Source organism: Bos taurus, chromosome 8 (assembly GCF_002263795.3).
Source record: "Bos taurus isolate L1 Dominette 01449 registration number 42190680 breed Hereford chromosome 8, ARS-UCD2.0, whole genome shotgun sequence".
NCBI lineage: Eukaryota > Metazoa > Chordata > Mammalia > Artiodactyla > Bovidae > Bos > Bos taurus.
Window position 1 is genome coordinate 93,890,696 of NC_037335.1, and position 15,802 is coordinate 93,906,497.

The window sequence follows — 15,802 nt, forward strand, 5'->3', positions numbered from 1 at the left end:
GGAGCCTGAAGGGCTATAGTCCATGGGGTCGCAAAGGGTTGGACACGAATGAGTGACTAACACTAACGCTATTAGACTAACGACTGTTCTTCAGAGAGTTCTTTCATCAGGGAAACCCGTATTCTACCTTGTGTCTTGCTTTATTCTGATTCAGACCACACATTACAGTGTTAGGTTTGATCAGCCTGTTGAAAAATTAAAGCATTCTGGCAACCTATAAGTCAAAAGGACATGAATTCTATCTTAATAAGGATTTGTATCTTAAAGTCACTCAAGATAACATAAGATACCAAGTTTCGTGGAAAACATAAGATACCAAGTTTTATGGAAAACTTGGAGCAGTTTCTTTTTCTCCAAACCACAGCAGAACTAGCCTTGTGTTCTAAATTCTATCTCTAAGGCCAACAAAACAGAAGTGATCCCCTTCAACCAAATTAATCCTGTGGTTAAGGTTCATATAAGCGTGGACACTTAAAGATCCTCTAGGAGGTAAATCTGCTAAATAATGTAATTTGTTTCTGTCGTCTTTGCTTTTCAAGACGAATGATGACTTAATGAGAGCATTACTTCTGGAAAGGAGAGCTTGAAACCATCTGTGAGAGAAGGGATGAAATTCATGTACATCCAGCAAGCTAATTTTATTTTCAGATTCTGTTAGGAATCAAATTTGCTCTCTATTGTTTTTGTGAACTCAGGCTTATTATGATGGCTATTTCTTGTTAGTGACTTTTGACTGTGAATTTGGAGGAAATTTGTCATGAAACTTGGGTTTATAATGTTCCTCCAGGAAGAATGTGTGTTTGCCTCTGCCAGTTGCCTGTGGTTACTATCAACCTCAAAATAAATTACATTTTTGAGGTTTTTAGGAAAACGCTGCTTGAATTTAGTGTGCAGACGTACTTGTTTCTGGTTACAAAATCTCAGCTAGGATTTCCTGCTGACTGTGTGTAGGGTATTATTTTTCTAAATTACCTTTTCAGTAAGAATGTAAACATTTGTGTACACAGCTTTATGCAGAGGTTTTCCATTATACATTCAAACTTTGGCAGAGTCTGTTCTTTCCTGTCATCTGCAACTCTTGGTTATTCTCTAACTGAAGATCAAGGATACCAGTTCTGAGCAACTTGTGGTATCAGAGCTCACTTCCCTCTCTGGATTTCTACTTTTATTTATGGATTGATTTGGCCTCTAAGAATTTTACTCATTACCTCTTAAGTTGAGATATATTTACCTATATTTACTTATAGCTAGTATTATTTTGTTGGAGAAGGCAATTGCACCCCACTCCAATACTCTTGCCTGGAAAATCCCATGGACAGAGGAGCCTGGTGGGCTGCAGTCCATGGGGTCGCTAAGAGTCAGACACAACTAAGCGACTTCACTTTCACTTTTCACTTTCATGCATTGGAGAAGGAAATGGCAACCCACTCCAGTGTTCTTGCCTGGAGCATCCCAGGGATGGGGGAGCCTGGTGGGCTGCCATCTATGGGGTTGCACAGAGTTGGACATGACTGAAGTGACTTAGCAGCAGCAGCAGTATTGTTACTCCTACAGTGTGTCCCACTAGGACAAGATGTCTAGTTCACAATATTGCCAGAAATTAGTGATTACGCTTTAAGATTTTTAGAATAGCTTCTCATTCTTCTATATAAGCTTTTTCATTTAACAATATATTCATCCATTTTCACATATTAATATGTATAGATTTGCCTGTTTTATTGGAATGGTGACATAATATTAAATATTATAGATAAACCATCATTTATTTAATAAGTTCCTTACTAATGGATATGTCAATTGTTTTCAGGGTTTTTGTTGTTGTTGTTATTAGAAAAATCCATGTATATATGTTTGTAGACTTGTATATATAGATTAAAACTCTAGAGTTAGAATTACTGGGTTAAAAGATGTGATACTTAAATTTTGATGTTTATTTCTGATTTGCTTTTCAGAGTTTGCAAAACTAAGAGAGACAGTGTGCCTGAATTCTCATTGCCTTGTCTATATTGGGTTTTATTGAGAGCATTATTTATTAATTTGAGGAAATAGTTTGTTTCTTAACTTTATCCCAGAATTTATTCCATGGAGACAAAATATATTACAGAAATATGCGTGGAATGGTTTTAATAGATATTTTTCATGCCAGATGAGGAACTGATTTGAATCAATTTTTCTCACATATGGCTGTGAAATACAATCTGTTCATGGAGATGCCATTAGATTTCTCATCTGACTGTGAGTGTCCTAACTGCTTGGAGGATATACAGAATGGAGCCAGTTGGAACCCCTGTTCCATGAACAGTGATGAATCTTTACATTCAAGACAAAGAAATAAATCTATGCCTTCATCCAGCATGCAGTGCTTTCCTCCCCAGGGTTGTTCCGCCAGGCCAGAGGAAGGCACCAAAGAAGACTCAGTGTTCCTTCCTTCGGAAGAAGAAAGCTATGTAGTGACTTCTGAAAACCATGATCTTGGCATAAACCTTGAGGGCCTTACAAAGAAAATCAGGCCATTGAGAGAGCTGACTGTCCAGGAGTTGCTGAGAGAGTTTGGGGACAGCAGAAAGTTCCCACCAAACTCTGTGTCTCTGGGTCACTTTAGAGACCAGGTGGTAATGAAGTTCAGAAGAGCTCTGTATTATTCCGGAATTTGGGTGGCATATGTCCAAGGCTACAGATTTGAAAAACACTTATCAGCTAATTATTTCAAGAGAAACCCTGATTGTTTACATCGGCTGGTTCCCTGGCTGAAACGAGAACTAACAGCTGTTTATGGAGATTATGGCTACACAGTGAAGAATATTCTATCCACCATTCTTCATCACATGACAAAATATGATCTAGACAGTGACTCCTTCATTAACCTCCTAGAACCTTATCTCCAACAACACACCCACCACTTTCTGCACGAATTTATCAGTTTTGTTCATTCGCCTTACAACATGGAGACTTATGACCAACGAGCCATCTATCAATTTCCTACTGTTTCACCTTGGGTAGGAAAAAAGTCTGTTGCATCAGCTCCTGTTTTGCCTTTGCCTAAGGATCAGGCTGTACTGGCACCTCAACATGATATAAAACAGTCTAAAAACACCCAGGGCCAACGGAATAATGACCAGAGGCCTCTGTCAGGCATGAAAGCGTTTCCCAGTGGTAACTCTTGCTTGAAGAAATCTGAAGTCCCACTACTCCATCATAAAGCAGGAAGCAAAATCCATGCTTGGCTCAAAGACAAATCAGAACCAGGTGATCTCAAAGTCACACCTTCTACCAATAGCATGCTCCTGAACTGGGATATACTAAGGGAAAAGGGCCCAGGCTCATTGAATTGCAAAAAAAATGTTAAAGAGAGGAAGACAGAAAGGATAAAGTTGTTTCCGGGTCATGCCCAGGATATGGGAAAGAGTGAAACAACTGCACGCACCTTCAATTCCTCAGCAATTTTGAATCAGGAGCAGCCATGGAAGAACAGCCTAAAAGAAAAAAAGGCTTTGAACGTTGGCCAACAGATCAATTTCCAGAAAAAAGAAGCAGAAAAAAACAAATGTTCAGACTCTTCACCAAGGACCTTTCAAAGAAGATTACCCAGAGAAAGATCCTTGATAAATTGCAAATCTAGAAAGAGGGACCCCTCCTGGAGCTGCATTTCAGAAACTGCCGTTTCTTCTAAGAGAGAGGGGAGGAAGCTGAACTCTTTCAGAAAAAAGAGGATGAAGTACAGACAACCCTTCCGATTTGCAGAAGTAGGTTCACACTGCAGCAGGGGAATCCAAAGACAACCAAAGTCCAGTACTCAAAGATCTAAATCCTGGTGTGTTGGACTTACAAATAGATCTATAAGCAGAGAGTCAAGTAATCCCTCTCTGAGAGGAAGCCACAGAAGTGAACGCTTCACCCAGAATATATGCTGTGAGCTCTCAAAAGAAAAGAAGGCACATGCCTATGAATCAAACTATGGGAGGCCATCTTCAGCCACCATCCAATACATGAAGTTTCGTTCAAATGCTGGGAAGAGACCAAAGTATCCTTTGAAAAGTGAAGATTCTTACCAAGCTGGAAGCCACTGTAACAGTCCCACTTGTCTACAGAGTCAGAAACTCACATCCCCAAGTAAGCAAGAAATGAATCACAAAAAAACATTTCCTAGCGCTAAAATCAGAACAGTTAGGCATAGGAGAAACAAGTATCATTGTCTAGATACACAAACCACAGAGGAAGTCAGTGATGAAATAGGGGATCTGAATGATCCGAGGCAAAAGAGTAGTCTTTCTGAGTGTGTACCTTCCCGCAGGAGGCAAATGCAAAAGGAAAACGAGAATCCAAGCCTTCAGAAACATCACCAGGCCAAAAGTGAGCAGAAAGGAGACAAAGAATCAGAAACACATAGGTGCAAATCGTTTTGAAAGGCCAATCATGCTACTCAACTAGCCACCAAGAATCTTGGAAAGTTATGAATATAATCTGAAAAAGATAACTGAAAAGATTCATCCCATCACTTCATGAGTGTAATCAGAAGCCTGACAATTAAATCCAAGGCTCCTTTTGGAGACAAATGCATATGATTAAACCGGTCATATATTTAAATATCATTTTGTCTGCTTTTTTCTTATGAATTGAATTATTAAAATATTTGACTTATTTTTTAGTTGTCAGATTTAACTATGAAGATTGGCTGCAAAGAGTTGTAAACATTATAGAAACAACAAGAGTATATGTTACCAAACACAAGTTATGCATATTAAATATTATAAAAACACATAAATATATGTATATATACACATGCCATGCCATGCTCAGCGACTTCACTCATGTCCGACTCTTTGCAACCCCATGGACTGTAGCCTACCAGGCTCCTCTCTCCCTGAGATTTCCTAGGCAAGAATACTGGCTGCTGCTGTTAAGTCACTTCAGTCGTGTCCGACAGTGTGACCCCATAGACAACAGCCCACCAGGCTCCCTCGTCCCTGGGATTCTCCAGGCAAGAACACTGGAGTGGGTTGCCATTTTCTTCTCCAATGCATGAAAGTAAAAAGTGAAAGTGAAGTCACTCAGTGGTGTCTGACTTCTAGCGACCCCATGGACTGCAGCCTACCAGGCTCCTCTGTCCATGGGATTTTCCAGGCAAGAGTACTAGAGTGGGTTGCATTTCCTTCTCCAGGGGATCTTGCCGACCCAGGGATCAAATCCCTGTCTCCTGCATTGGCAGGAAGGTTCTTTAGCACTGAGCTATCGGGGAAGCATGTGTGTTTGCGTGTGTGTATCCCAGACCTTATGAAATTTTAGTTCCTGGAAAATGAGGCAGCTTGAACACTGTCTTTAGATATGAAAATGAAAGTGTTAGTTGCTCCCTTGTGCCCAACTTTTGGCGACTGCATGGGCTATAGCCCTTCAAGCTCCTCTGTCCATGGGATTTCCCAGGAAAGAATACTGGAATGGGTTGCCATTCCCTTCTCCAAAGGATCTTCCTGACCCAGGGATCAAACCCGGGTCTCCCACATTGCGGGCAGATTCTTTATAGACTGAGCCACCAGAGAGGAGGAGGAGTTATTGCCTTCAAGGATTTCAAAATCTAGTTGTAAAAATACATTCACATAAGTATGAAACAATGAATATATATGGGATATTTGGCACTACCTTCCTATCTCCCTATCCTGAAAACCACACCTTCATATGTCCTGACATCTGGATACCTTCTTTAAACGGTGCCAGGATTTAGGTAACTGATTCCCTACCCACCAAAATCTGGCCGAATGGTGGCAGCTATACTTAAACCAAGCTGTGTTTTCCCTTTGGTCATGCAGTTGATGAATCCAATGGTAGTCAAGTCATGGTACTTCCCTGAGATTTTCTGCACTGGTTCTGATAAATAGAATCATTCTCCCTCACTAGTAGCAAATGGTAAAAGGTTTAAAGCTTGGATACCATTAAGAGCTGTATTTCTCAATTTGTGGAAAAAGTCAGTTGAGGTAAGAGAGGAGAAAGCTAACCAAGACAAGCACGATAAGTCACGAGGAGAGAGTCTTGGAGTCAGGACCTGGATCTTCTAGAACTTGAGCTGCCCTTTTGCTTTTCACACAATTTGGTGTTGTTTTTTTTTTTTCATGAAGAAAGCCATTTATTTATTTGTTTATTTTTTAACATCTCAGTAGTAATTTATGGGTGATGCTTTTGTGATTTTTCTAAATTTTGTAACATGGCCATGACTTAAAAAAAATTTTTTTAGCAAAACAGTTTTATTTTTTAACCCTTCTTTAGGTTTTTTAAGTCAATACATTTCCTCTCTGCCTCTCTTATTAAATTGGGGTTGCCAATTACTGTAATCAAACAATTCACTGGGAAGTATATGTTGGAAGTCTGTGAGAGGGTAGTCAGGGAACAGAAATTCTCTTGGGGAGGTTTCTGAAGGCTTATTGGAGAAATGATATGAATCTGGTCTTGAAAAGTGAGTAGGACTTTTCCATGTGAAATGTGTTGGCAAGAACTGTCAAGAGAAATAAGCAACTTGAAAAAAGGAAGAATAAAAATAAAAATTTCCAGCATTCTCCCTCTGGTGTGACTGGAAAAGTCAGAGAGAAATACTGAGAGGTAGGCTGATACCAAGTTGTGAATAATGAAACCTGATTTTTCTGGGTCCTCAGTTGAGAAGACACATCATGAGCACCTAATCGTAGGGCAGGAATCAAAATTTAAATTACTTTTATTAAATACCTTCCTCCTTTTTTTTTTTTTTGGTTGTGTAGCATGTGGGATCTTAGTTCTCTGACCAGGGATTGAACCTGTGCCTTCTGCAGTGGAAGCTCAGAGTCTTATCCACTGGACCACCAGGGAAGTCCCACCATTTCGTTTTAATATCTCCCAAGACATGTTGTTTTAAAAACCTCAGAAAACCTGTGTAAACACACATTTATAAAAATATAAATGTGCTTCAGTACATTTAGTTGTAAACACTGAATGTTTATATATTGCTTTTTGTAAATCTACACTTGCATCAAGTTATTTGAGCAGTCCACTATCAACCATGAGCTACACCTTTCATAGTAAAGGTTCATGGGAATACAGGCAAACTCCTAAGTTTAAGGATCAGGAAATCAATTACAGTGGTTCAAGGTCACCACAATTTAGTAGCCCAGGCAGACCTCGTTTTATTGTGCTTTACTTTGTACTTTGCAGACCCTGTGTTTTTTTTAATGTGAAGGTTTGTCACAACCGTGCACCAAGTCTACTGACATAAATTTTCAACAGCATTTGTTCACATTGTGTCTCTCTGTCACATATTGGTAATTATCTCAATATTCCAAATTTTTTCATTATTATTATATTTGCTATGGTAATCTGTGGCCAGTGATCTTTGTCATTCCTATTGCAACTGTTGGAGGATGCCATGAAATGGGCTCTATAAGACAGTGAACTTAATTGATAAAAGTTGTGTGTGTTCTAACTGTTCCACTGACCAGCCCTTCCCTGTCTCTATCCCTTTTCTCAGGACTTCCTATTTCCTGAGGCATACAGTATTAAAATCAAGCCAATTAATAACCTTAAAATGGCCCCTAAATGTCCAAGGAAAGAAAAAGTTCCCATCTTTAACTTTAAACCAAAAGCTAGAAACAATTAAGCTTAGTACTGAGGTAGGCCAAAAGCTACAATTCTTGTGTGAAACAGTTAACTAAGTTGTGAATGCAAAGGTAAAGTTCTTAAAGGAAATTAAAAGTGCTACTCGTGAACACAACAATGATAAAACAGCGAAAGAGACTTATTGCTGATTTGGAGAAAGTTTGAGTGGTCTAGATAGGAGATCAAACCAGCCATAACATTCCCTTAAGCCAATGCCTAATGTTGACCAAAGTCCTAACTTTCATAGATTCTATGAAGGCAGAGAGAGGTGAGGAAGCTGCAGAAGAAAAATTTGAAAGTAGCAGAGGCTGGTTCATGAGTTTTAAGGAAAGAAGCCATCTCCAAAACATAAAAGTATAAGGTGAAGCAGCAAATGCAAACATAGAAGTTACAGCAAGTTATCAAAAAAAAAAAGTAGTTAATTAATGAAGGTGACTACACTAAACAACAGATTTGCAATGTAGACAAAAGAGCTTTGTATTGGAAGAATATGTCATCTAGGGCTTTGATAGCTAAAAAGGAAAAGTCAATGCCTAGATTTAAGGCTGACTCTCTTGTTAGGGACTAATGTAGCTGATGACTTAGTTGAGTTGAAACCAATGCTCATTTACTGTTCTGAAAATCCTAGGGCAGTTAAGACTTATGCTAAATCTATTCTGCCTGTGCTGTATAAATGGAACAACAAAGCCTGGATGACAGACCATCTATTTACAACATGGTCTCAGTTCAGTTCAGTTGCTCAGTCGTGTCTGCCTCTTTGTGACCCCATGAACCGCAGCACACCAGGCCTCCCTGTCCATCACCAACTCCCAGAGTTTACCCAAACTCATGTCCATTGAGTGAGTCGGCGATGCCATCCAACCATCTCATCCTCTGTCATCCTCTTCTTCTCCTGCTCTCAATCTTTCCCAGCATCAGGGTCTTTTCAAATGAGTCAGCTCGTCACATCAGGTGGCCAAAGTATTGGAGTTTCAGCTTCAACATCAGTCCTTCCAATGAACACCCAGGACTGATCTCCTTTAGGATGGACTGGTTGGATCATCTTGCAGTCCAAGGGACTCTCAAGAGTCTTCTCCAACACCACAGTTCAAAAGCATCAATTCTTCAACACTCAGCTTTCTTTATGGTCCAACTCTCACATCCATACATGACTACTGGAAAAATCATAGCCTTGACTAGATGGACCTTTGTTGACAAAGTAATGTCTCTGCTTTTTAATATGCTGTCTAGGTTGGTCATAACTTTCCTTCCAAGGAGTAAGCATCTTTTAATGTACTGAATATTATAAGTCTATTGTTGAGATCCACTACTCAGAGAAAAAGATTCCTTTCAAAATATTACTGCCCACTGACAATGCAGCTGCTCACCCAAGAGCTCTGATGGAGACATACGAGATCAATGTTGTTTTCATGCCTGTTAATATGACATCCATTCTGCAGCCCATGGATCAAAGAATAATTTTGACTTTTGAATCTTATCGTTTAATAAATATTGATACATTTCATAAGGCTAAAGCTGCCATAGATAGTGATTCCTCTGATGGATTGGGGCAAAGTAAATTGAAAACCTGGAAAAGACCCATCATTCTAGAAGCCATTATAAATATTTATTTTTAACAAAATACAAATAATGTGTGTTTTCACTTATATGTGGTATCTAACAAACAAAACAAATAAGCAAATATAACAACATAAAGACCCACAGAGAACAAACTAGTGGTTACCAGAGGTGAGAGGGGGAGGAGGAAGGGTGAAGTAGGTGAAGGGAATTCAGAAGAATACATTAGCAGTTCTAAAATAAATGGGGCTTCCCAGGTGGTGCAGTGGTAAAGAATCTGCCTGCTAATGCAGGAGATGCAGAAGACACAGGTTTGATCCCTGGGTCAGGAAGATTTCCTGGAGGAGGAAATGGCAACCCACTCCAGTATTCTTGCCATGGACAGAGGAGCCTGATGGGCTCCAGTCTGTGGGGTTGTAAAAGCTGGACATGACTGAGCACACACACATGCACACAAAATAAATCAAAGGGATGTCATTTACAGCACAGAGAATACAGTCAATATTTAATAATAACTTTGTATCATGTGTAATCTATAAAAATGTTGTATACTTAATACAATATTTTAAGTCAACTATACTTCAATTTAGAAAACAGAACATTTGTGAGTCAAAGGAAGAGACCAAAATAGCAATATTAACAGGAATTTGGAAGAAGCTGATTCCAGCCTTCAAGGATGACTTTGAGGTGTTCGAGACTTCAGTGGAGACAGTAACTGCAGATGTAGTGGAAACAGCCAGAGAATTAGGTTTAGATGTGGAGCCTGAAGATGTGACTGAATTGCTGCAATCTCATGATAAAACTTTAATAAAAAGGCTACTCCTTAAGTATGAGATTAAAAAGTAGTTTCTTGAGATGGGATCTACTCCTGGTGAAGGTGATCTGAAGACTGTTAAAATAACAACAAAGGACTTAAAATGTTACTTAAACTTAGTTGATAAACTGTGTCTCTGAGTATGCCTGTAGCTAACATTAAAAAATAAAGCTTTAAAAAAAATAAAATAAAAAAATAAAGCAAAACTGTTATTGTGATCAGAAGTGTACTTGTGAACCAACAATATTAGACTGCATTCAAATATGTAGAAAATTTCTCTGTGTAGGGAAAATCAAAATAGATATCTAAGTATCTTCAAATATATGAATGGATGTTCTTTAGGAAAATATATTTCCCTAGGTTGTCTAGGAAAGGAATTTGACATTGAGAAATTTATAGAAGAGGCAGTGATTTTTGCTTAATCAAAGAAAACCTCTTATTAAGAGGTATCATATGGTTCCAATCAGAATGGACATATGGTAGATGAAGGGACCATTGAGGGAAGGAGCCCTGATCTTTGGAAGTGTCCATGCTTGGCTGGATGCCTATAATGTAGCAAATCTGACTGAATGTTTTATAAATTCTCATTTAACACAAAGATAAACAAGACACAGAAATTTGCTAATAAACCAAAAATATCCTACCTTTAAAACAGTGCAACAACTTTCCTTGGATAAGAATAAGAAAAAAAAAAGGTCAATAATAATACAGTAATAATAAAAAAATATTGGAAGTTAATTATTTGTGACATGTACACATATACATAAAAACCCTATGAAGTATTATTTGGATCCACATTTTAAAGATGAGGGAAATTGAGGCTTAATGATGTACTTACTGAAGGGTGCAAAGACAGTAAATATTGCAGTCTGAATTTAAACCCAGACAGCCCTAACTCCAGAGTGACTGATCTTAAACCTGAACTGACACTGCTTAATTTTTTTTGCATAATATTTTGTTTTGTACATAACTTTTTTCAGTCACCTACTATCTTTCATACCCTGTTGTGAACACATTCATAAACACTATGTAATTTTACCTTAATAAGAAGTGACTAAATTTAATTATTCCTGTGTTTTCAATGAGGAAAACAAGTTACAGTGAGATTATTACAAACAAGGAACAGAAAAGAGCCGAACTGTAGGTCTAATTGCCCACACTTAGGGTTTATATAGCTTGTCATGGTTGACTGGGCTTTTCAAATCTAACTCAAATGCACCTATGACCCTCAATCACCTGAGTCTTTTCTGCTACTGAGAGCCCTTTTTCATTCAAAATCCAGAATTCTCATACAACCATGCAGGGTGAGGCATTAAGGGGTCGTCTCCACTTATTTATAGGGACAAAAGCCAATTTCTCCTTTCCAAGCTCACCCTGAATTGTCCTATTGATGCTAATGGGGTTCATCTCAGCCAGCTGGGAGGAGGCAGGTGAATGATTTTCAATACATATGCTTCAGTTCACACAGTATCTTCTATGGCAGGAGGGTCAGCAGAAACTCTGAATCTCAGGGCCAGTTTTTATCTCTGTCCTTGACTCAAGTGTTCTTTGGGCTGACACTACTTGAGGTATATTTCATCCCTAATTGAGAGGCAGGGCAAGGGAGAAATGAGGTTTCTGAAGATATTTCAGGGTCATTGTCAGATGTGAATAATTTTTTAAAAATGGGTTGTTAATGCTTATAGTTTTCTATCATTAATATTTTAGCTAATGTATATTTGTTAATATCCCACAGTTACTGCTTAAGAAAAGCCTGTCTGTGCTCACTGGAACTATTAGTATATCCTCCCAACTGGTTTCCCTGCCTCTGAATTCTCTCTTCAGATTATCATCCACGCTGCTACAGTTATTCTAATATATGAATTTATCTGAGTAATTTCCCTGCCTAAAATTCTCCATTAGCTTCCCATTGCACAGAAGATAAAGCCCAAATTCTCTTGTCTTGCATATAAGGACCCTTTGGCCCCAATCCAGTCCTATATCCTTTTGTCCTGAAAGAAAACCTATATATATATATATATATATATATATATATATATATATATATATATATTTACACACATATATCAGAGAAGGCAATGGCACCCCACTCCAGTACTCTTGCCTGGAAAATCCCATGGACGGAGGGCCTGGTGGGCTGTAGTCCATGGGGTCCCTAAGAGTCGGACACGACTGAGCGACTTCACTTTCACTTTTCACACACATATATGGGCTTCCCAGGTGGAGCTAGTAGTAAAGAATCCGCCTGTCAATGTAGAAGACATAAGAGACATGGGTTTGATCATTGGGTCAGAAGATCCCCTGGAGGAGGAAATGGCAACCCATTCCAGTATTCGTTCCTGGAGAATCCCATGGACAGAGGAGCCTGGCAGGCTACAGTCCATGGGGTCACAGAGTTGGACACGACTGAAACATCTTAGCACAACACAGCACAGAATACACACATATATACCATGCACAAGGATATATATACAAACATCTTTATATCTGCATACATCAAATATCTTACCCATAGTACAGATTATAACTCCCCTGCATTAGACAAACATATTCCCTTCACAACACTTATTTCAAAGTCTTCTATATATATTAGGTGTTCAATAAGCACATTTCCTTTAATTGTTCTAGTACTACTGAACTGTATGATCTTGGATTAATTAACATCTCTGCAAATAAGTTTTCACCTCAGTTAAATTCAATGGCTTTTGAACCATTACAGAATCTAATATTCTGTAAAACAATGTCACTGGCTTACATCTAAACCTTCTCATAGTGCTTCATGGCAGTGTTTTTGACTGAACTCATCTTACACACTCACCTAGTCTTTTAAAAATCATTGGGGTATATGGTGGATTTTAAATTGTGTGCTAGCCTATAAGACAACTTGGATTTGGCAACATTCTGCTACAGGATTTATTTAGATTTCTTTCAATTTCTAATATTCTATAATTCTTTGATTTGGGGATCTAATTACGTTAAATGTTGTTGTTCAGTCACTCAGTTGTGTCTGACTCTTTGCGATCCCATGGACTACAGCAAACCAAGCTTCCCTGTCCTTCACCATCTCCTGGAGCTTACTCAAACTCATGTCCATTGAGTCGGTGATGCCAACTAACCATCTTGTTCTCTGTTGTCCCCTTCCCTTGCCTTCAATCTTTCCCAGCATCAGGGTCTTTTCTGATGAGTCGGTTCTTCGCATCAGGTGGCCAAAGTATTGGAGCTTCAGGTTCAGCATTAGTCCTTCCAATGAATATTCAGGGTTGATTTCCTTTAGGATTGACTTATTTGATCTCTTTGCAGTCCAAGGGACTCTCAAGAGTCTTCTCCAACATCACAGTTCAGAATTAAGTTAAATAGTGACTTCAAAGTGACTACTGAACTATTAGAAGTACTGTACAGCTACATACTGAAAGCAAATGTTATCACATTATTAAGTGACCCAAAGAAAATTTTATGACATTGTTTGGAATTACTATCATGTGAACTTTTATCTCATTGATATACCATGTGTATTTAATATATGTCATAAAGTATCTGAACACAGGTAGCTTCAAAAGTTTCAGTAATGCTCAATTGTAAAGCTGCTTAGGGAGTTAGGTATATTTTTTGTTAGGCTTCATAACAAACAAATATGTTATAAATATTATTTTATATGCCAAATACTGTACAACAACATTTTGAAATATTAAGATTCTGTATATACACATATTTATCAAGGTTCTCAGAAGACTAAGGTGCTATATGAAGTGAAGTGAAAGTCTCTCAGTCATGTCTGACTCTTTGCAACCCCGTGGACTGTAGCCTGCCAGGCTCCTCTGTCCATGGAATTCTCCAGGCCAGAATACTAGAGGAGGTTGCCATTTTCTTCTCCAGGGGATCTTCCCGACAGAGATAGAATCCAGGTCTCCCACACTGCAGGTGGATTCTTTACTGTCTGATACACCAGAGAAGCCCAAGGTTCTATATGAAGTGAAAGTGAAAGTTGCTCAGTCTATTAGACTCTTTGTGACCCCATACTTTACAGTCCATGGAATTCTCCAGGCCAGAATACTGGAGTGGGTAGCCTTTCCCTTCTCCAGGGGATCTTCCCAACCCAGGGATCAAACCCAGGTCTCCCACACTGCAGGCCGATTCTTTACCAGCTGAGCCACAAGGGAAGCCCAAGAATACTGGAGCGGGTAACCTACCCTGTCTCGAGGGAATCTTCCTGACCCAGGAATTGAACCAGGGTCTCCTGAATTGCAGGCGGATTCTTTACCAACTGAGCTTGTAGAGAAGCTTCATCATAAACATAGTTCCTGGAAGCTAAAACAAGCAAGGAACAGATGCAGCAGCCTATTGCTGATACAAGGCAATGATCAATCAGTTCCCTCTTTAACCCTTTCATGCTTTTCAGTCCCTACTATCTGCTGCAGCGAGTTCTTTGCTTTCTTTCTTTCTTTCTTTCTTTTCCCCTCCAAATGAGCCAAAGACCCATGACACAATGATACCAGTAGAAAGTTGGTTCCTCAGTCAGGCCAGGCCATTGTCCATCTTGCTGACTACTTAGCTTGGAATATTCTTTGCTCCACTGTTGCTTAGACAACTCCTCTTTCTAGACTCTATCCAAGGGACAATTTCTCTTTGAAACCTTATCTTATACTTTTACAACTGTCAAGTTGTTAGAAGTGAACAATTACTTTCTTTGTGCCCTTATACAAACTTCTGTCATAACACCAAAAATACTTATTTTGACTTATCTCACATGTCTGAGTCTACCTTCCCTTTCTCTTAAGAATGAGAGCTTCTTTAAGACAAGGCCCAGGTGGGCACATACCAAGTGCTTATTGCATGTCGTATGAATGAATAACAAAGGATACAGAACAAAGTTTTAGATGTAAGTTGAAAGAATCATCAGTTGTCAGAGCCATCGTGAGAAAACAGTGACTCAAGCAGGGTCCCTGCCATGAAGTCCAATGTGAGCCATTCTACTCACTCTTCTGTATTATAACCTAAAAGTCAGTGGACTGTGCCCCAGCAAGGTATGTCCCTGGAAGATAATAAAGGATGCCCTTAGTCAACTATGATTCATATTTATATTATTTGAAAGATATATTTTTAAAATAATGATTGTGGGGCTGAACCCTGGCTAGAAATTACTTCATCCAAAATTTTAAAATACAAGTCTTCTATCATATACTAGCCAGCTGTTGTAACTATAACAAACAAGATTTTAGGTGTCGAACAAAAAAGTTGAGGTTGTGGAAACACAATCTAATTAATGAATTTAAGTAACTATTCATTATCTATAATCACTTGAATGAGTGCCTCTTTAGAAAAATACAGAGAATATATAACTACATTATATGTGTAAGAAACATGAATCATTCTATACGTGCAACATACATGAATGTAAATTCTTATGCAGAAATGAATTGATAGAGTATGTTTATGAAGCCCATCAGGATCAAACTTTACAAACGCAAATTTAATCAGTGCCCTTTTGAAAGCATTTAAAGGAAAAGTGCAGCACAATGGCTAAAAGCACAGACTCCAGAGTCAGGCTGTCTGGATGCAAATCCTTGCTCTACACTTAAAAGCTGTGTGATCTTTGGTAAGTCTTTTAAAACATCTGTTCCTCAATTTCCTCATCTATTAATGAGCATAATAATAGTAACTAGCTCAGAGCATTGTAATGAGGAGATAATATACAAAATGCTTAAAATAATGTCTGGCAATAGGGCTATATACATATATGTGTGTGTGTGTGTGTGTATATATATTTGCCAATCACTATTATTTAATATCATTATTATTAATAAAGACTTGGCATATAAGAGA

General features: G+C 38.6%; 1 protein-coding gene across 1 annotated transcript; it reads left to right on the forward strand.

The window, feature by feature from the left end:
* The first annotated feature begins 403 nt into the window (after positions 1-403).
* TOPORSL (topoisomerase I binding, arginine and serine rich like) lies at positions 404-4,589 on the forward strand. Its single transcript, XM_015472665.3, has 2 exons — positions 404-489; positions 1,953-4,589. Exon 2 carries the CDS (start codon positions 2,181-2,183, stop codon positions 4,401-4,403), a length of 2,223 nt encoding a protein of 740 aa, XP_015328151.1. The 5' UTR covers positions 404-489; positions 1,953-2,180; the 3' UTR covers positions 4,404-4,589.
* The last annotated feature ends 11,213 nt before the right edge of the window (positions 4,590-15,802 follow it).